At 43.2% G+C, this 15,581-nt stretch overlaps 1 protein-coding gene across 1 annotated transcript; it reads left to right on the top strand.

Moving 5' to 3' along the window:
• The first annotated feature begins 1,226 nt into the window (after positions 1 to 1,226).
• On the top strand, positions 1,227 to 14,791 carry SLC26A3 (solute carrier family 26 member 3). Its single transcript, XM_036401106.1, has 20 exons — positions 1,227 to 1,357; positions 2,174 to 2,313; positions 2,426 to 2,536; positions 2,629 to 2,786; positions 3,539 to 3,703; positions 4,404 to 4,556; positions 5,314 to 5,396; positions 6,211 to 6,358; positions 6,488 to 6,601; positions 6,713 to 6,790; positions 7,205 to 7,300; positions 8,030 to 8,136; positions 8,414 to 8,483; positions 8,571 to 8,663; positions 10,022 to 10,117; positions 10,726 to 10,959; positions 12,634 to 12,688; positions 13,186 to 13,331; positions 14,106 to 14,171; positions 14,768 to 14,791. Exons 1-20 carry the CDS (start codon positions 1,227 to 1,229, stop codon positions 14,789 to 14,791), a joined length of 2,268 nt encoding a protein of 755 aa, XP_036256999.1.
• The last annotated feature ends 790 nt before the right edge of the window (positions 14,792 to 15,581 follow it).

Here is a 15,581-nt window from a genome sequence, read left to right as displayed (position 1 = left end):
ACCAGCCAGCACCAAGGCACCATGGAGCATTTTTGTTAAGGGAGAGAAAATAAATTGAAAAAACTCTATTATCAGTGTCCCAAAAGACTACTTGCTTCCTGCAGCACACCTTAATCTCTGAGTCAAAACAAAATAGAACAGGATCGAACAGATTAGTTCCAGTTGGCAGGATCTTACAGTGATCATCTAGTCCAACTGTTGCTACAAAGAGCAAGTTCCACAGCTTCTGTCTGGGACTAACCCTATATTAAACATTTAACGGTGGCTTCAACTGAGAGGAATATTTTTAGACAGTACAGGTTTAAGGTGAATTTAATGTGGGAAGAATGTCTGGCATAAGGAGAAATGTAACAGCACAGTGAGCAGCACAATGATGGCATCGATTAATTGCTGCAAAATACTCAGGGGTATTGACTGAAGTGAGTGATGAGCAGATTCATTCTCATGTGTAATGTGGGCTCCAGGGGTCATTTCTAGAGTGACCCAGGACAGTTTCTCTTCAGCACAAACATGCAAATCTGGGGTGGGACAAGGCAGAAAATAGCATTCAGGTGAGACATTGCAACAACTGTTTGTGAACATGAAGCAGAGGAGAAGCAGTCCAGACAGTTTGTGGAAATAAATCTTACAAATAACAAGCAGCAATATTATGCTTTTTTACTCCTAGCCTGATGTCCTTGTCACACAAATCCAGCCCAATACCTTCAGCCTTTTCTCTGAATCCAAGAGAGGATGGCTGAGCCCTGCCTGGGCTCTGTCTTTCTCCTCATGTGTGGGTTACAGTGAGCTCCCTGCCCTCCCAGCAGTGCCACAAAGAGAAACTGCTTGGGATCTGCTTGTTTGTTCTTTAGGAAATTAATTTCCTTTGAGGGAGGAAGTTTTTGATTGTACACGGCTGAGTGAGAGATAAATTAACTCAGAAACCATCTTGTCCACTTTTTGGCTGCATCTTTAGAAAGAAATACTTCATGCTCCAGTGAAACACTGCTCTGCAGTGGGAGGAGGAGCAGGGCAGGAGATCACCTTGGCAAAGTGAAGCGGGTGTCTCAACCATCCCTCTTTTGATCTTCAAAGGTGGTAACGCTCAGTTTGGAGCTCACTCAGCTATGCTATGGCTACCCACAGTACATAAGGAGCTAACCCTGTTCTTTATTTCAGGTTTTTAAGTGCCTGGAGCAGAGAGGAGCACACACAAGTAACTATCCTATCCTGACATTTCAGGAGAAATGGTTGAACCTGTGGGTAACCATTATGTTATAGCCAGACCTGTATACTCGGAGAAAACGTTCAATGAAGAGCATGAGAAATTGCACAGATACCATAAAACCTTTTGGGATCACCTGAAACTCTATTTTAGGTAAGAAGATTTTTTTTTCAAATTAGATCTAAGAAACAGTCTTCACTGCTCTTGCACTCCATCTTGACAGTGTCCATCTCCCATTCCAACACAGCAAGTGAAAATTCATTAACTAAGTTCAATGTCAGATTTTTCTAATGGATTTTGACTGCTGTTAGAAGTCTTCCTACAGCTGTATCTAAGGTAGCTTCTCTTTTTCTGGGCCCTTGGCAGCACAGACTCTAGGAAGACCTTACTGCACCCTTTCAGTACTTAAAGGGGTCTTATAAGAAAGACATACTCAGGCTTTTTACCATGGCCTGTTGCAGCATGGGATGACATGGTAAAAAGATGGGACATGGGATGATGATTTTAAACTAAAAGAAAGTATATTTGGACTGGATATCAAGAATAATTTTTTTATGATGAGGGTGGTGAGGTACTGGCACAGGTTGCCCAGAGACATGGTGGATCCCCTCTCCCTGGAAATGCTTAAGTTTTGATTGGACAGGGCTTTGAGAAACTTGATCCAGTGGGTGGCATGCCTGCTTATTGGGGTGGGGGTTTGGATTAGATGGCCACAGAGGCTCCTTTCCAACCCAAGCCATTCTAGGGTTCTATGGGAATTTGGTTTGGAAAGGACCTCTGAAGGCCACTGGATATACCTTGAAGCACAGATGGCAGTGCGGGTTGATCAGGGCTGTGATTGATCAGGGTGAGATTTTGACTTCTGGCATCCAGAACCTGAATCCTTCCCCTTTCCTCACCTCTCTGAAACAGGCTGCAATTCAGCCAAGCTGTTCACTGACAAAATTTTGTTCCCTTGTGCCTTTGCAGCTGCTCCCCACAAAGGGCCAAAAAAATTGCTTTGCGTTTGTTTCCAGTCGTTTCGTGGCTGCCAGCGTACCACTTCAGAGAGTGGGTCCTGAGTGACATCATCTCTGGCATCAACACAGGGCTGGTGGCTGTGCTGCAAGGTACCTGGGGGAAATGTGTGTCCTGACACAGCCTGCTAAGCCAGCTGCCAAGGCACTGCTGGCTTCAGCCTGCAACACACACATCACCTTCCCTGGGCCTCTGTCTTTGCAGGCCTGGCCTTTGCTTTGCTGGTGAATGTCCCCCCCAGTTATGGACTCTATGCAGCATTCTTCCCTGTCCTGGTCTATTTTATCTTTGGCACATCGAGACATATCTCAGTGGGTAAGTTCAGGCACACCACCTACCCTCCTCACTGATGAAGAGCTACATGCTGCCTCTTCAGATCTTTTAACCAAGTGCCTTGTGCTGCTCAGGTCCCTTCCCTGTCCTGAGCCTCATGGTGGGAGGAGTCGTCACCAGGCTGGTCCCTGATGACAGCACTGGAAATGGCAATTCCACAAATATCTCAGCAATAAATGATGAGAGGGTGATGGTGGCTGCATCTGTAACCTTCCTTTCTGGGGTTGTTCAGGTTGGTAAATGTATGTGTGTATGCACACCTGTGTGAATAGATGGAGGGTGGCCTGACCTTCCTCTCTGGTTTCTGCTGTTGTAGTCACCAAAGTAATCCTCTTCCACTTCCCATGTAGCTGACCCTGGCTCACTGTTAGGAGACACCTCTTCCCTCCAGTGACCAGGCACTCACATGTGCTGTGAAACCCTTGGTTTTGCACAGGCCTGAGCCCACAGCCTACACAGCTACAACCTACACCTACAGCAAAAAACAATCTACTGGATAGGAAAAAAAATAGCAGTGAAAGTAATGTGTATGATGCAGATGCACCAAGGGTATTAAAAGCTCTGCCTTGCAATAGTAAAATATTTGGATTTGTTTTTTAAAAAAAACCACTTATCCTTACTCCCTAATAAAGAATTCCTATAGTTCCTCCTTTCCTAACATACTAATATATTTGCAGCTTCGTGAAACACTTGTACATGTGAAAATATAGGAACTGGAAACCCTAGAAATAAAGATGTATATTTTAGCAGTAAAATAAAAAGAATGGGTTTTCACTGCTGCAGCAGTTACTCATACTAGTAGTGTGCCCTCTGTTGCTATATATCAACTTTTGTTGCAAGTCTGGTGATGGTACATTCCTTAATCTCTGGATGGATGGGATTAGGTGAAAATCTTTACTTTCATTAAATATGACTGTCTTTCTTTCAAAGATTGCTTAAAAACACAAATTAATCCCACTGACATATGCTAATTTTGTGTTTCAGTTGCTTCTGGGAATTTTCCAGTTTGGATTCATCGTTATTTATCTATCACAATCATTAATCAGTGGTTTCACAACTGCTGCAGCTATCCATGTTTTGGTATCTCAACTGAAATTCATGTTTCAGTTACCTGTCCCCGGATTTAATAAACCATTTGGCATCATCTATGTAAGTGCTAGGTGCTCATTATTTGCTAATGCTATTGATGTACCTGGGATATATTTCTGACTGTGTATCACAAGGCAGTAATAACAACTCAGCAAAAAAAAAAAAGCAAAGCAGGAGGAAAAACAAGAGAAAAATGAGAATATGTTATTAGTATTTAGGCAATCTTTAAATTTATTACCAAGCACCAAGTTACACCCCATTAGGATAATTAGATAATATTTATTATTTTGTGGTGGAGTATTTCAATTAAGCACTCAACTCTGCCTTAAGGATTTAATTATTAATTTTTACTGGGCTGATACTATACATATTTAATTTGCATATGACTCTGTGAGGGCTGTTGGATGAGAAAGGAGGGACAAGAAGAACAGGAAGGAAGGAATGGAGAAAGGCACCTGCCCAGCAATGCCATTGCCCACATTTCCTATCACGGACTTGCCTGTTGTTTCAGCCCTCCCTCAGGGGCAAATCTGGAGGAGAGGATCACAAGTTAGTGGAAAAGGAAAAGGTCTTTTGCAGATGCTTCTATCATTTGGCAGAGGCACATGCATTGCAGTCCACATCATCCCACAGGGAATAAATCCCAAACAGCATAATCCTTAGAGCTGCTCAGATACAAGGTCCTTCTGGAAGGGATAGTGCTACTGTGCCAGGGCACAAGTGTTTTTAAAGCACCACATGTCTCTTCCTGATCCTGCAGACTCTGGAGAGCATTTTCAGCCAGATCACAAAAGCAAACGTTGCTGACCTTGTCACATCACTGATTGTCTTGCTTATCGTGTTTGTGGTAAAAGAAATGAACGATCGATACAAGGAAAAGTTACCGGCTCCCATCCCAATCGAACTCCTTGTGGTGAGTCACTTCCTTTGATTTTGCAATCGCTCCATGTTAGAACATGGGAAGCAGAGTTTTAACTATTTCTTCCCCTCTTATCCACTAAATGATGCATTATCATTTTACCCATAAAGAAAAAATTGCAGCATTCAGGAGCTATTGTGAGATATTTTACTTCCACATAGCTGTTCTTAACTGACATATCTGTGATGTTATATACTATGATTTTTTTCCTTGGACAGTACTGGCTTTGACACCAGCCATCTGCAGTCTCACAGCTGAGGCCCCTCTGCGCCATACCTGCAAGCAGTCACTGAAATCCTAGATATCTATGGCCACACACAAAATTATTTTGCCCTCCAGCAACAGAATGATGTTGCCCACTCTGAGCAGCAGAGGGGTGGAGGAAGCTTCACAGGGGCAGCAAGCCCCTAAAATCCTGGAGGGTGTTGTATAGACTCAAGCAGCACTTGTTTTCCCCCAGAATCTTTACAGCACCTTGTTAGAACATACCTGGTTTACTGGGTGGGATGATCTCTGTTGTTAGTAAAATATTCTGTTACAATCTCTGTGATTTGTGAATGGAAACCCATACCTGTAGGGTCATTCAGGAATGACATCTGAACAGCAAAGGGATGTGACAATTTGGGGCATAATTCTGCCACTAGTGATGAGGCTGGACAGTGTGTAAGAGAAGGAAGGTAATTGTGTTTAATAGATTCTTCACACTCTTGCTTTAATGTGCCTAATGGAGGTGTGGTTTATTATCTTTCAGACAATCTTAGCAGCACTGATTTCCTATTTTGTCAACTTTGAAGAAAAATTTGATGTAGCTGTCGTTGGAAAACTAGAGGAAGGGTAAGTGACTTACAATTCACCAGTGGAGCAAGACGTTCTCTTTAGCTCAGCAGTGCTGAACGAGTTCAGCTATGTTTCTGATTAAAATTATCTGCTTCATCTTCTTCAGTAGGTAAATAAACATTTTTCTCTTAATGATATGATACACTTTCAGTACACAAAAGTTACACTTAGAGCACATCTCCTACTTATCAAAGAGTACACTGAGATATGAAATAATTGTGTACTTCACTTTCTGAGATAGCTGGTGAGCAGGAGGTTGATGTTTGTGCTTTTAATTGAACTACTCACTTCTGAACTCCTCCATTTCCCTCACAGCACATTCACACTTCATCAGCCACCATCAAGCCTGGGAAGCTGCCAGGACCCTGCACAATTCTCCTCTCTGGTCCCATGACCAGACATCAGCATCTCTTCAGCACCATTATCCTCCAGAGGCCTCAATATCTGCCTATCCAGAGCTATATCCACATAAAGATTATTTCTTTATGTGGATATAGAATATTTAGCCTTCATCTGGCTATGCCAGAATTTTGGCATAAAGAATCAGGTGGCACATGTCAAGTTAAAAAGAGGGAGGAAGACATTTGCTAGGACAGCAGAGTGAGTCTGAGGTGGTCTCTGTAGCCCCAGGGGTGTTAGTAGGTGAAGCTTGCAGAGCAACAGCTATTTCTGCTCATGAGTCTCCTTTCTTCAGATTTCAGTTCACTGGAAAAAAAAGAAGGATAAAAAGAAGTTCAGAAAGGAATTCTCCCTAGGATCTGCAGAAGACCCTTAGGCATCTCCTTCATGAGTTGAGTTTTTTGTCTTTCAGGTTTTATGCACCTGTTGCACCTGATGTAGGCATCCTCCAGAGCTGTATTGGTGATGGCATTTCCATCGCAATCGTTGGGTTTGCAGTTGCCTTCTCCGTGGCTAAAGTGTATTCCATCAAGCATGACTACCCAATAGATGGCAACCAGGTTGGCAGTAACACAGAGATCAAGATACTGCATTTATCAATGGGAAATAAGTAATTTTAGGAAAGCTTTGCCTTGTGAATAACTGTCACAAAGCAGCTCTTAAAACAATCTCTTCTATTTTTATTTCAGGAGCTGATTGCTTTTGGGCTGGGTAATATAGTTGGTGGATCATTCAAGGGATTTGCCTCCAGCACTGCTCTGTCAAGATCAGGTGTGCAGGAGAGCACAGGAGGCAAAACACAGGTACAAAAGACAACAAGTCATGATGGCATTTAATGAAAGACAGCTCTTTTTTCCTAGCTAACCATCATGCCTGTGGGCACTTATTCATTGTGGAATTGTTCTCTCATGCAGATTGCTGGCATTATCTCATCTGTCATTGTTTTGGTTGTGATCTTGGCCATTGGGTTTCTCCTGGCACCATTACAGAAGGTATTCACTCGTTTCATCTAATGCTTCCTCCTGCTTCCCAAAGACAGGGCTAATCTCTGAGCACACTGAGTGTTCGTAGACTTCAGTGGGAGCCGAAAAGCTTGGTTCTTCTTCCCATGTTATGCCAGAAAGGACCCCTACATCTGGTCCTTCAAAGGGAACACAAGTACCCAAACACCAAAAACCAACTTTCAGGTGCCAAAAATAGGTGAGATTTACAGCCTCAGGGGGACACCTGCACTGAACCGTAGTGCAGTGTTGGATGTTCCAACAGCAGTATGCGCTGGGAGCAGAGCAGCTCCCTGGCCTTTCAGCTGCACTTTGGCCCTATTCTGTATGATCTTTTAATTCCTAATGTTTTACATTTTCTTTGCTTACTTAAACAAGGAACATGTGTTTTGGTCTTTTTAACAGTCAGTCCTTGCATCTTTGGCTCTTGGCAATTTGAAAGGAATGCTCATGCAGTTCAAGGAAATAGGCATCCTCTGGAGAAAGGACAAGTATGACTGTGTAAGTTGAGTTTCGCAAGCATCAGAAGTTAAATGCTCTGAAAAAGTAATCTATCATACAAATGTTCTTTTTTTATCCCTGTTTTACTTCACTAACCAGAAAGTACAATATTTTCATGCCTTTTTTACTGGTACATCCCTTCTTAATGTTTTCCATTTTGTCCCATTTATTTGGAGTCGATCCTCACTCTTAACTTCATTTTCATCCATTTCATCAAAATCTATTAAAATAGTGCATTATATAAAGTCAAATAGAGAAGACAGTTACAGAAGATGCCTAAATGACAGAAAATATCCAAATATCTACTGCATTGACTAAGCATTCAGGGACATTTCTCACAATCACACAATGTGTCATATGGAAGATACACAGCAACAAACAAATTAAAACTGGGACTTGAAGGGTCTACTCCAAATGGTAAAGCTTGTGGCTAGAGGGCAGACTCGTTACCTCTCAGAAAATTTAGGCTCACAAATTGTCCCAGGCTTCAGTTTTCCCAGCTATCAAACAGTTATCTGCCCCATGAAAATACTTTGAACTCTGTGACTAAAAGTTATTCAGTATTATCTAGTAATTTATCAGTCGTGTACACTCACAGGACCTATATTTGCACATTTACAGCTCTCAACTTCAGCAGATTTCTGATTCACTTCTAATCTTGCCTTCCTGCTGGATTTTCATTAGGTTCTTGACATGTATATAATGTTGCCATCCACCGTGTCCTTACAGGTTATATGGGTGGTGACTTTCTTAGCTGCCATCTTTCTTGGCCTGGACATTGGACTAGCAACAGCTGTGGCATTCCAGCTGCTGACTGTGGTGATCCGCTCCCAGATGTGAGTACTAGTTCAAGGAAATGGTATCCCAGGGCCTCCTGTTTTCATATAAGTTTTCATATAAGTTTTCTCCCTCTGTACAGGGAAGGGTAACAGCCCTGTCTGTGCTTTGGTCTGTCCAGAAACCGTGCATGGAAAAATAATTTACAGGCATAAAACCTTTGGATGTGGGGCTTGCCTCAGCGTGCCACTCTATCTGAGATGGTTTCATTTGATCCTTGGCATCCTCCAAGTTTCAATGTGGGACACAAATAATTGTTTGTGTGTTTGTTCACAGTCCAAGCTGCACTGTTTTGGCCAATGTTGGGAGAAGTAACATCTACAGAAACAGGAAGGATTACACTGACGTAAGAAATGTCTCATTTCTTTTACCACCTGCTGCACTTGTGCTTCTATAGCAGACATTGCCACTGACACTTTTCTTCATTTTACAGATCTATGAGCCAGAGGGAGTGAAGATTTTCAGATGCTCCTCTCCAATCTTCTTTGCTAATATTGAATTTTTCAGAGAGAAACTCATCACTGCTGTAAGTGTCTGGGGCTGTTCTGAACATATGAATTGTGTGACACTTTAAGGTGGATACAGTTTCCCAATAATTACTATATATGCAGTTATTCCACAGTTCAAGGGTGAACTTTCTTTATACTGTTACCACTACTGTAATATAACATGTATGCACACACCTCTGAGAAAGAGAACAGCCTGTCTCATGCTGAACTTACACCATAGCATTGTCTATACCATACATATACCATAACAATACATATTTCAAGAACAAAGAGTGTAAACATAGATAATAAAAAGGAAAATTTACTTTATTTTATTCTCTTTGCTCTTGTACTGTTTACACAGAATACGTTCTAACTTACTCATCTTGCCCCAAGAATGTAACCACAACAGTCAGAAGAATGCCAAATGGAATCATCCTCTCAAAGAGGTCTTAACATCTTTCATAACAAACTGGTGAATGCAGCCAGTGTTTCCATAGCCAGCACAGAGATGCAGGACCCCTGAGCCCCCACTGTGTGAATGAGGCTCACCATCCCCAGCCCAAACACAACTTGCACCATAACCTCCCCTTCCTGCTGCTCTTAGTGGGGAGTTGATAAGCAGTGACTCCCCTGAGCACTCGTAATGAGCAGTTTGCTCTTCACATGAGGGACTGAAACTGGCAGAGGAAAGAGGGAATCTGACACGTTTGGTTCTCCATGTGCTTGGCTTTCACCTCAGAAGAGCCTGAAGCTTTTTTTCTGAGTGCAGATGTTCACACCACTCTTTCTCTACAAATACAGATACTTCTAACACCTTTCTCCTCTACACACTAGATGGATGAGGCAGAAGACTTGCAGGAATTTAGTATTTTAGCCTAATTTTCTTATTAGCCTAATTTACCTGTCATCTAATTCTTTAAAACCAGCTCAGCGTTTCAAGAGACATATGCAGGCAACATGATAAAATCTGGCTTTCTTCTTCAGGAAAAAGAGTGGGTGAATGACCCACGCTGCAGTCAGGAGGCACAAAGCAGATACAAATCATGAGCTTTCAGATCTTGGCCACCCCATAATGCAGATGAGTAGGAGATGGCAGCACTGTGCCATCCTGCTGGAGTTGCTGGCCTGTGCACAGCACTGTCACTGCTATAATGCTGTCCATGCTGGTGTCCTAAAGCAGTACAGATAGCCCTGCCTCATTTGCAGCCATTCCCATCGACATCCGTCCAACCTGGAATGAGCTCTTGCTAGAATTTGTGAAAAGTGGTAGACAACATCAAGTTCAAACTATGGTCATCATGACTGTAACAAAAGCCTTATGAGATGCTTTGTCCTTCCCCTGGTGTCACAGAGGTGTTTTTTTGTTTAATTATTCAAAGTGCTGGTTTTGCAGGTTGGCTTCAACCCACTGAGAGTCCTGAGGAAACGCAATAAAGCTCTGAGGAAGATTAGGAAGATGCTGAAGAAAGGAGAGCTGCAAGTGACACCGGTATGTCAGGCAATCCCCTGGGGTGAGGGGGGAGTTAAGCAACCAAGCTCCCTGTTTTACATGGCAAAGAAGGACCTCATAGCCTTCCTTCTTAATTAGATACACTATTCCCCAAGTTGCCACTTCATGACATAAACACATTTTAAAACCAAGATTTTAAATGGCTCTCACAGTTAGAGACCTACAGATTTACCATGTGCAGAGCTTCTGCATGTCCACTGGAGCTGTGTTTGACAACAAATAGCAGGATCAGATCCCACAGAAGTGAATATCTTTCTGCATTAATGGTAGGATAAAGCTAGTTTTCTCCCAGCTCAAATCCTGCATGCCTTTTGTTGCCTTGTTCCAAAATTACTGAATTAAAATGTGTCTGGCAACCGGCTTCAGGAAACAATAAAAAGCCATCATCCAGTGATTATGATGATGATTAAATAATTTCCATATTTCTCCAGACAAGGGAGAGACAGAACTTTCCAGGTGGGTCCTGCTCTGTCTCATGGGAAGATCAGTTGTGTGTTGCCATTACTCTTGCCCTTGTGTGAGAAGTACCACTATCCTGGCTGGGTATTGAAGAGAACTAATTAGGACATTTTTCTATGTCAACACAGAAGGGCTTGATTTGCATGGCTAACTCTACATATGAGTCAGAGGAAGAGTTGGACAACAACAAGATAGAGGAGCTGGACCAGCCCACCATCATGACAGACTTGCCCATTCGGATCAACTGGAGCACTGACCTCCCCCCTGGCATCAGCGTGCCCCAGATCAACCTCCACAGCATCATTCTGGATTTCTCATCTGTGTCCTTCCTTGATTTTTCTGCCATGACAGTCCTCCGAAAGGTAATCACAATTCACAAGACAAACAGTGATCATATGAGAGAAAATCTTACAAATGCAGTTACACTTGAGGGATACACATGAGCGAAGGGATGGTGCCCAGAGGGACCTGGACAGGATTGGGCCCACCTGAACCTCATGAAGTTCAACAAGGCCAAGTGCAAGGTGCTGCAGGTGGATCAGGGCAATGCCCAGTATTGATACAGACTGGGGAATCAATGGATTGAGAACAGTCCTTCAGAGGAGGAGATAAGGATACTGATGGATGAAAAGTTGGACATGACCTGGCAATGTGCACTCACAAGCCAGAAAGCCAATCATATCCTGGGATGCATAAAAAGAAGTGTGACCAGCAGGTGATTCTTCCCCAATCTCATGAGAGATTCTACTCCTCTCTCATGAGACCTCACCCGCGGTAGGTGACCACCTGTGGGGTCACCAACACAGGAAAGACATGGACATCTTAGAACAGGTCCAGACGAGAACCATGGAAAGGACCAGAGGGCTGGAGCATCTCTCCTGTGAGGAGAGGCTGAGAGAGTTGTTCAGCCTAGAGAGGAGAAGGCTGCGAAGGCTGTACTATTAAGTATGGCCTTTCCATACTTAAAGGGAGCCTATGAAAAAGCATGGAGAGGGATTTTTACAGCGGTATACAGTGACAGGACAAGAGGCAATGGCTTTAAAGTGAAAGAGGGCAGGTCCAGATTAGAAGAAATCTTTTACTGTGAGGGTGGTGAAACACTGAAACAGGTTGCCCAGAGAAGCTATGGATGCTCCATCCCTGAAACTGTTCAATGGCAAGTTGGATGATGCTCTGAGCAACCTGCTCCAGTGTAAAGTGTCCTTGTCCAGGGCAGGGTTTGGAACAAGATGGTCTTTAAGTCCCTTCCAACCAAAACCATTCTATGATTCTTTTCTGTGTTTGTAGTCTGCTTCTTAAAGGCATTGCTACAGGGACTAAAGGCCAGTGGCAAACCTTGAGTTTATGTAAATTTGAATGTGCATTTTCTATAGAAAAAGTTTAGGAAATAGTTTAAATAGTCAATGTAAATTGTCTTGGAATTAAAGTGTTGGCTGTGGTACCCTTTCTTCACCTGGTAAGATTTTGGGAAGCTTTGCAGAAATGTAGATATGAAATATAGCTTTGAACACCCAGCTGCAGCTGGAACATTGGATTTCTGCTCCTGCTTTTGCTTGCTCAGATGACCTTGAACAAAGAAAAAGGTACCACGTTTTCAATAGAAGCAGCTGCAGGTAACTGTCTGGAGGCACAGATCCATAGGAACTAAAGACCCACCATGACAGTGGGAATTCTAGTTCTGCTCAATTTCCCAGTTACAAAAATCTCTCCCAGAAGATTGTGAAGTAATTTTTTTTAGTTTCATCATGTATCATGTAGAGACAACAAAGCCATACAACTTACGAAAGATCACCTACTTCTCTGTGAGCTAAACCTTTTCAATACTGCCTCTTTTCAAAAGGCTTGGCCACCCCTGTCTGCAGCCATGTGAAGAGATTGTCCTGCCTCTATGTGCAACAGAGTTTGAGTCTAGATCCACTTACCATCATAGATCTTAAATATCATAGAGTGGTTGGTATATTTGCTGTGGCTAATCACTATAGTGGCAATCAGCAAGCCCAGCAGAATCTAAATGGTGTCTCCTTCTGGTTTAACAGACTTTGAAAGAGTTTGTCCGGCTCGACATTGACATTTACATTGCTGGGGCGTACGGTGAGTACTGGCCTTTGCTTTGGCATCACCACAGATGCCTCTTCCCACTGCCTCCCCTGCTGACCACTGAGTATGGCTGTGGAGGATCACCCAGTTTTACCTTCCAGTCCTGGATAGCAAACTGATCCCACTAAATGGGAAATTGTCCTTCCCCTGCTGTCCCCAAAAGGCTGGGACCATGTGTGATGGCTCTTTTTGCCTATGGCCACTGCTGTGTTGTAGAGCTCTGGGCTGCCGGACCCACCATCATGCACCCTGGGCTGGGCATTGAATAAGAAAAGGGGCTCAAATTCCTTCCTGCCTGGCATAGAGCAGGGAACTACTGATGGGCATTTATGTTCCATCCTCTTGATATCCATAAAGCCATCTGCTTTAATAAATAAAACTGCATTATACCAGCAGCTCCCATGTTCACTCAGTGGGCATGCTCAGGATACACAATTTCTTCCTTTTTAAGGCCTGCAGCTCACTTATGCTTTGATTTTGTTCACTCACAGAGGGCCTCCTGGACAAACTGGAGAGAAGTGCATTTTTTGATGAAGAGATTAAGCCATCCATGTTTTTCCTCACCATTCATGATGCAGTTTTACACATTTTGCTGAAGAAGGACATAGCCAACTCTCCCAAATTAAAGCTGGCTGAGGTAACACTACAGTCTTCATCTTTCATTACTTTAGTGTCTTTCCAGTATTGCCAGGCTCCCAGCAGTGCCCTGCACAGCTATAGCTGTGTGTGCTACACTGTCTCTATTTTCAAAATGATAATCATTAAAACTCAGCTGGTCTCCAATCAAATTGAAGAACAAGAGTGGCTCCTGATTCAGGTGTGTGGAAAACCATTTGTGAAAGGAGTGAATAATCCCACTGGTGGCTGGCCTGGCTGTGGACTTCAAGTCATCTCTTTGGGAAGAGCACAGTGCCCATCCACCATGCACCTCTGTGGTCACCCACCCAGCAGAGACTGCTCAATTTGCTGCAGTGGCTCTTGAAAGGCAGACTTTATGCTGCTTGCATATAGGCATTCCAGCCCTGTCTGTCTTCAAAAGGAGCGCTAAAGTAGTGTGGATAAATTGTACTGCCAGATGTGGTGATGGCCTTTCTGGGAGTGTTCTTAAATCACGAGCAAGAAAGGATCCTGTGTACAATGAATGTGTTTAAATGTACCAGACCCAGAATGCTGCTCATGTGGAAACTGCCTAATCCCACTTAACTGAGCTGGTCCAGATCTTCTGCACTGACCCAGAGATGCGGTGGAGGTCATTAAAGCCTGACAAGTGAGAGCTTCCTTTCTTCTATGTCAACATCCCAGGCATGTTCCAGAGATTTAAAAATCAAGACCTTCTTTAATGTGAAAAACGATAAACAGAAAAAGAAAAGCAATCCATTTCCTAACCCACAACTTCTTGTGCTTGTTGCAGGAGAAGGGTAGAAGCAGTGACTTTGTCATCATCCCCAGGAACGGACTGCGCAGCCGCGAGTGCACAGTAAGGCTCTGGCCATGGCCCTCCTCCAGCTGTAGACAGTGCAGCCCAAAAGAGCTGCTCATGGGAATGGCTAGCTCAGACAACAAAAGCATCTTCACACCTGAGCTCTTGTGTCAGCCCAGGGCAGAAAGCCACCAGACAGTTTACTGATGGGATTGGCTTAGGGCAAAGCCTTACTGGGGTAAGAGGGATGGAGTCAGCCCTCGAGCCTTGCGGTGTGCACGGAGCAGAGGGGAGGCAGGCAAAGGCTGCCTCACCAGCCTGCCTCACCTGGTATCCTCACCTTCCTCCACAGCTCCTCCATGATAAAGTCACTGGTAGAATGGCCCTGTGGCAGAGAAGTCAACATTAGTCCAGTTTATCTGAATGTCTCAGGCAGAAGGGGAGTCTGGAGACAGAGATAAGGAAGGGACACATGCAGCCTTCCAGCACAAAGAGAGAAGGGCAGTATCCAGCACGGGGCAACCCTGTAAGGAGGAAATGTCAGACCCCAATGCTTTAGGGGATCAAATACTTACACCATTTACCAGATGACACCTACCATGGCTATTCTTTACAGAATGTGGAATTTATTTATTTTTTTTTATTCCCTACAGATTCCAACAGAAACAAAATTTTAGACTTAACTTCCTAAGTATAATATCATCCAGCAACACAATGTCAGAGAAGATGAATGTGTGATGAGCATGAAGACAGAAGGATGCTTTTAAATACCTTAAAAAGGATTTACTACATATAGATATGTTCCAGGTTTTGAAATGGGCTTGTTAGTCTTTATGTGTCTCTGTATATATAAATGTATTTATATATAGACATATATATATATTTATATAGAGAGGCTAAAATCACACAGATTTTCTTGTTTCATACCACAGTTTGTAGACAACCTGTACAGTTACTTGAGAATCTATAAATATTTGAAATCTTGTATTGGATACCACAGAATAATAGTTAGGACTGATATTTTATCGTCATCATGTATATAACTTGAATAAAGTTTTCTTGATGGTTTGTAAGATATTTAGTAGAATGAGTTAAACTTGCTCTCAGCTTACTACCACAAGCATAAGCACAGTATACATAGTGACTAATGTATCTAATTATGAAGATTGTTCAGGAAAGACACAGGATTTTCAGATCCAAACAAGATCCATTGATTTGGATTGAGCTTGTGTAAAGTGCACAAGGGAGGACACATTTATAGTGAACCATTGTATACAGAGAGTGAGCCACCATGGTTTCAGTGACTGTATGTGCATTTGTCCATGCACCATCAGGGTAGCTCACAGTCAGTGAGACCAGCCTGTGACAGACACTGGCCCCAGAAGTTGGCTGGAGGAGCTGTGGGTGTGGAGCTCCAGGTGGGCAGGCTGAATTGCCTGGATCTATGGACAGACAGGCAGAGGGCTT

The sequence above is a fragment of the Molothrus ater genome, chromosome 5 (assembly GCF_012460135.2).
Source record: "Molothrus ater isolate BHLD 08-10-18 breed brown headed cowbird chromosome 5, BPBGC_Mater_1.1, whole genome shotgun sequence".
In the NCBI taxonomy this organism is placed as follows: Eukaryota; Metazoa; Chordata; class Aves; order Passeriformes; family Icteridae; genus Molothrus; species Molothrus ater.
The sequence above is the reverse complement of the archived record's forward strand: the minus strand, read 5'-3'. Positions and strand labels throughout refer to the sequence as shown.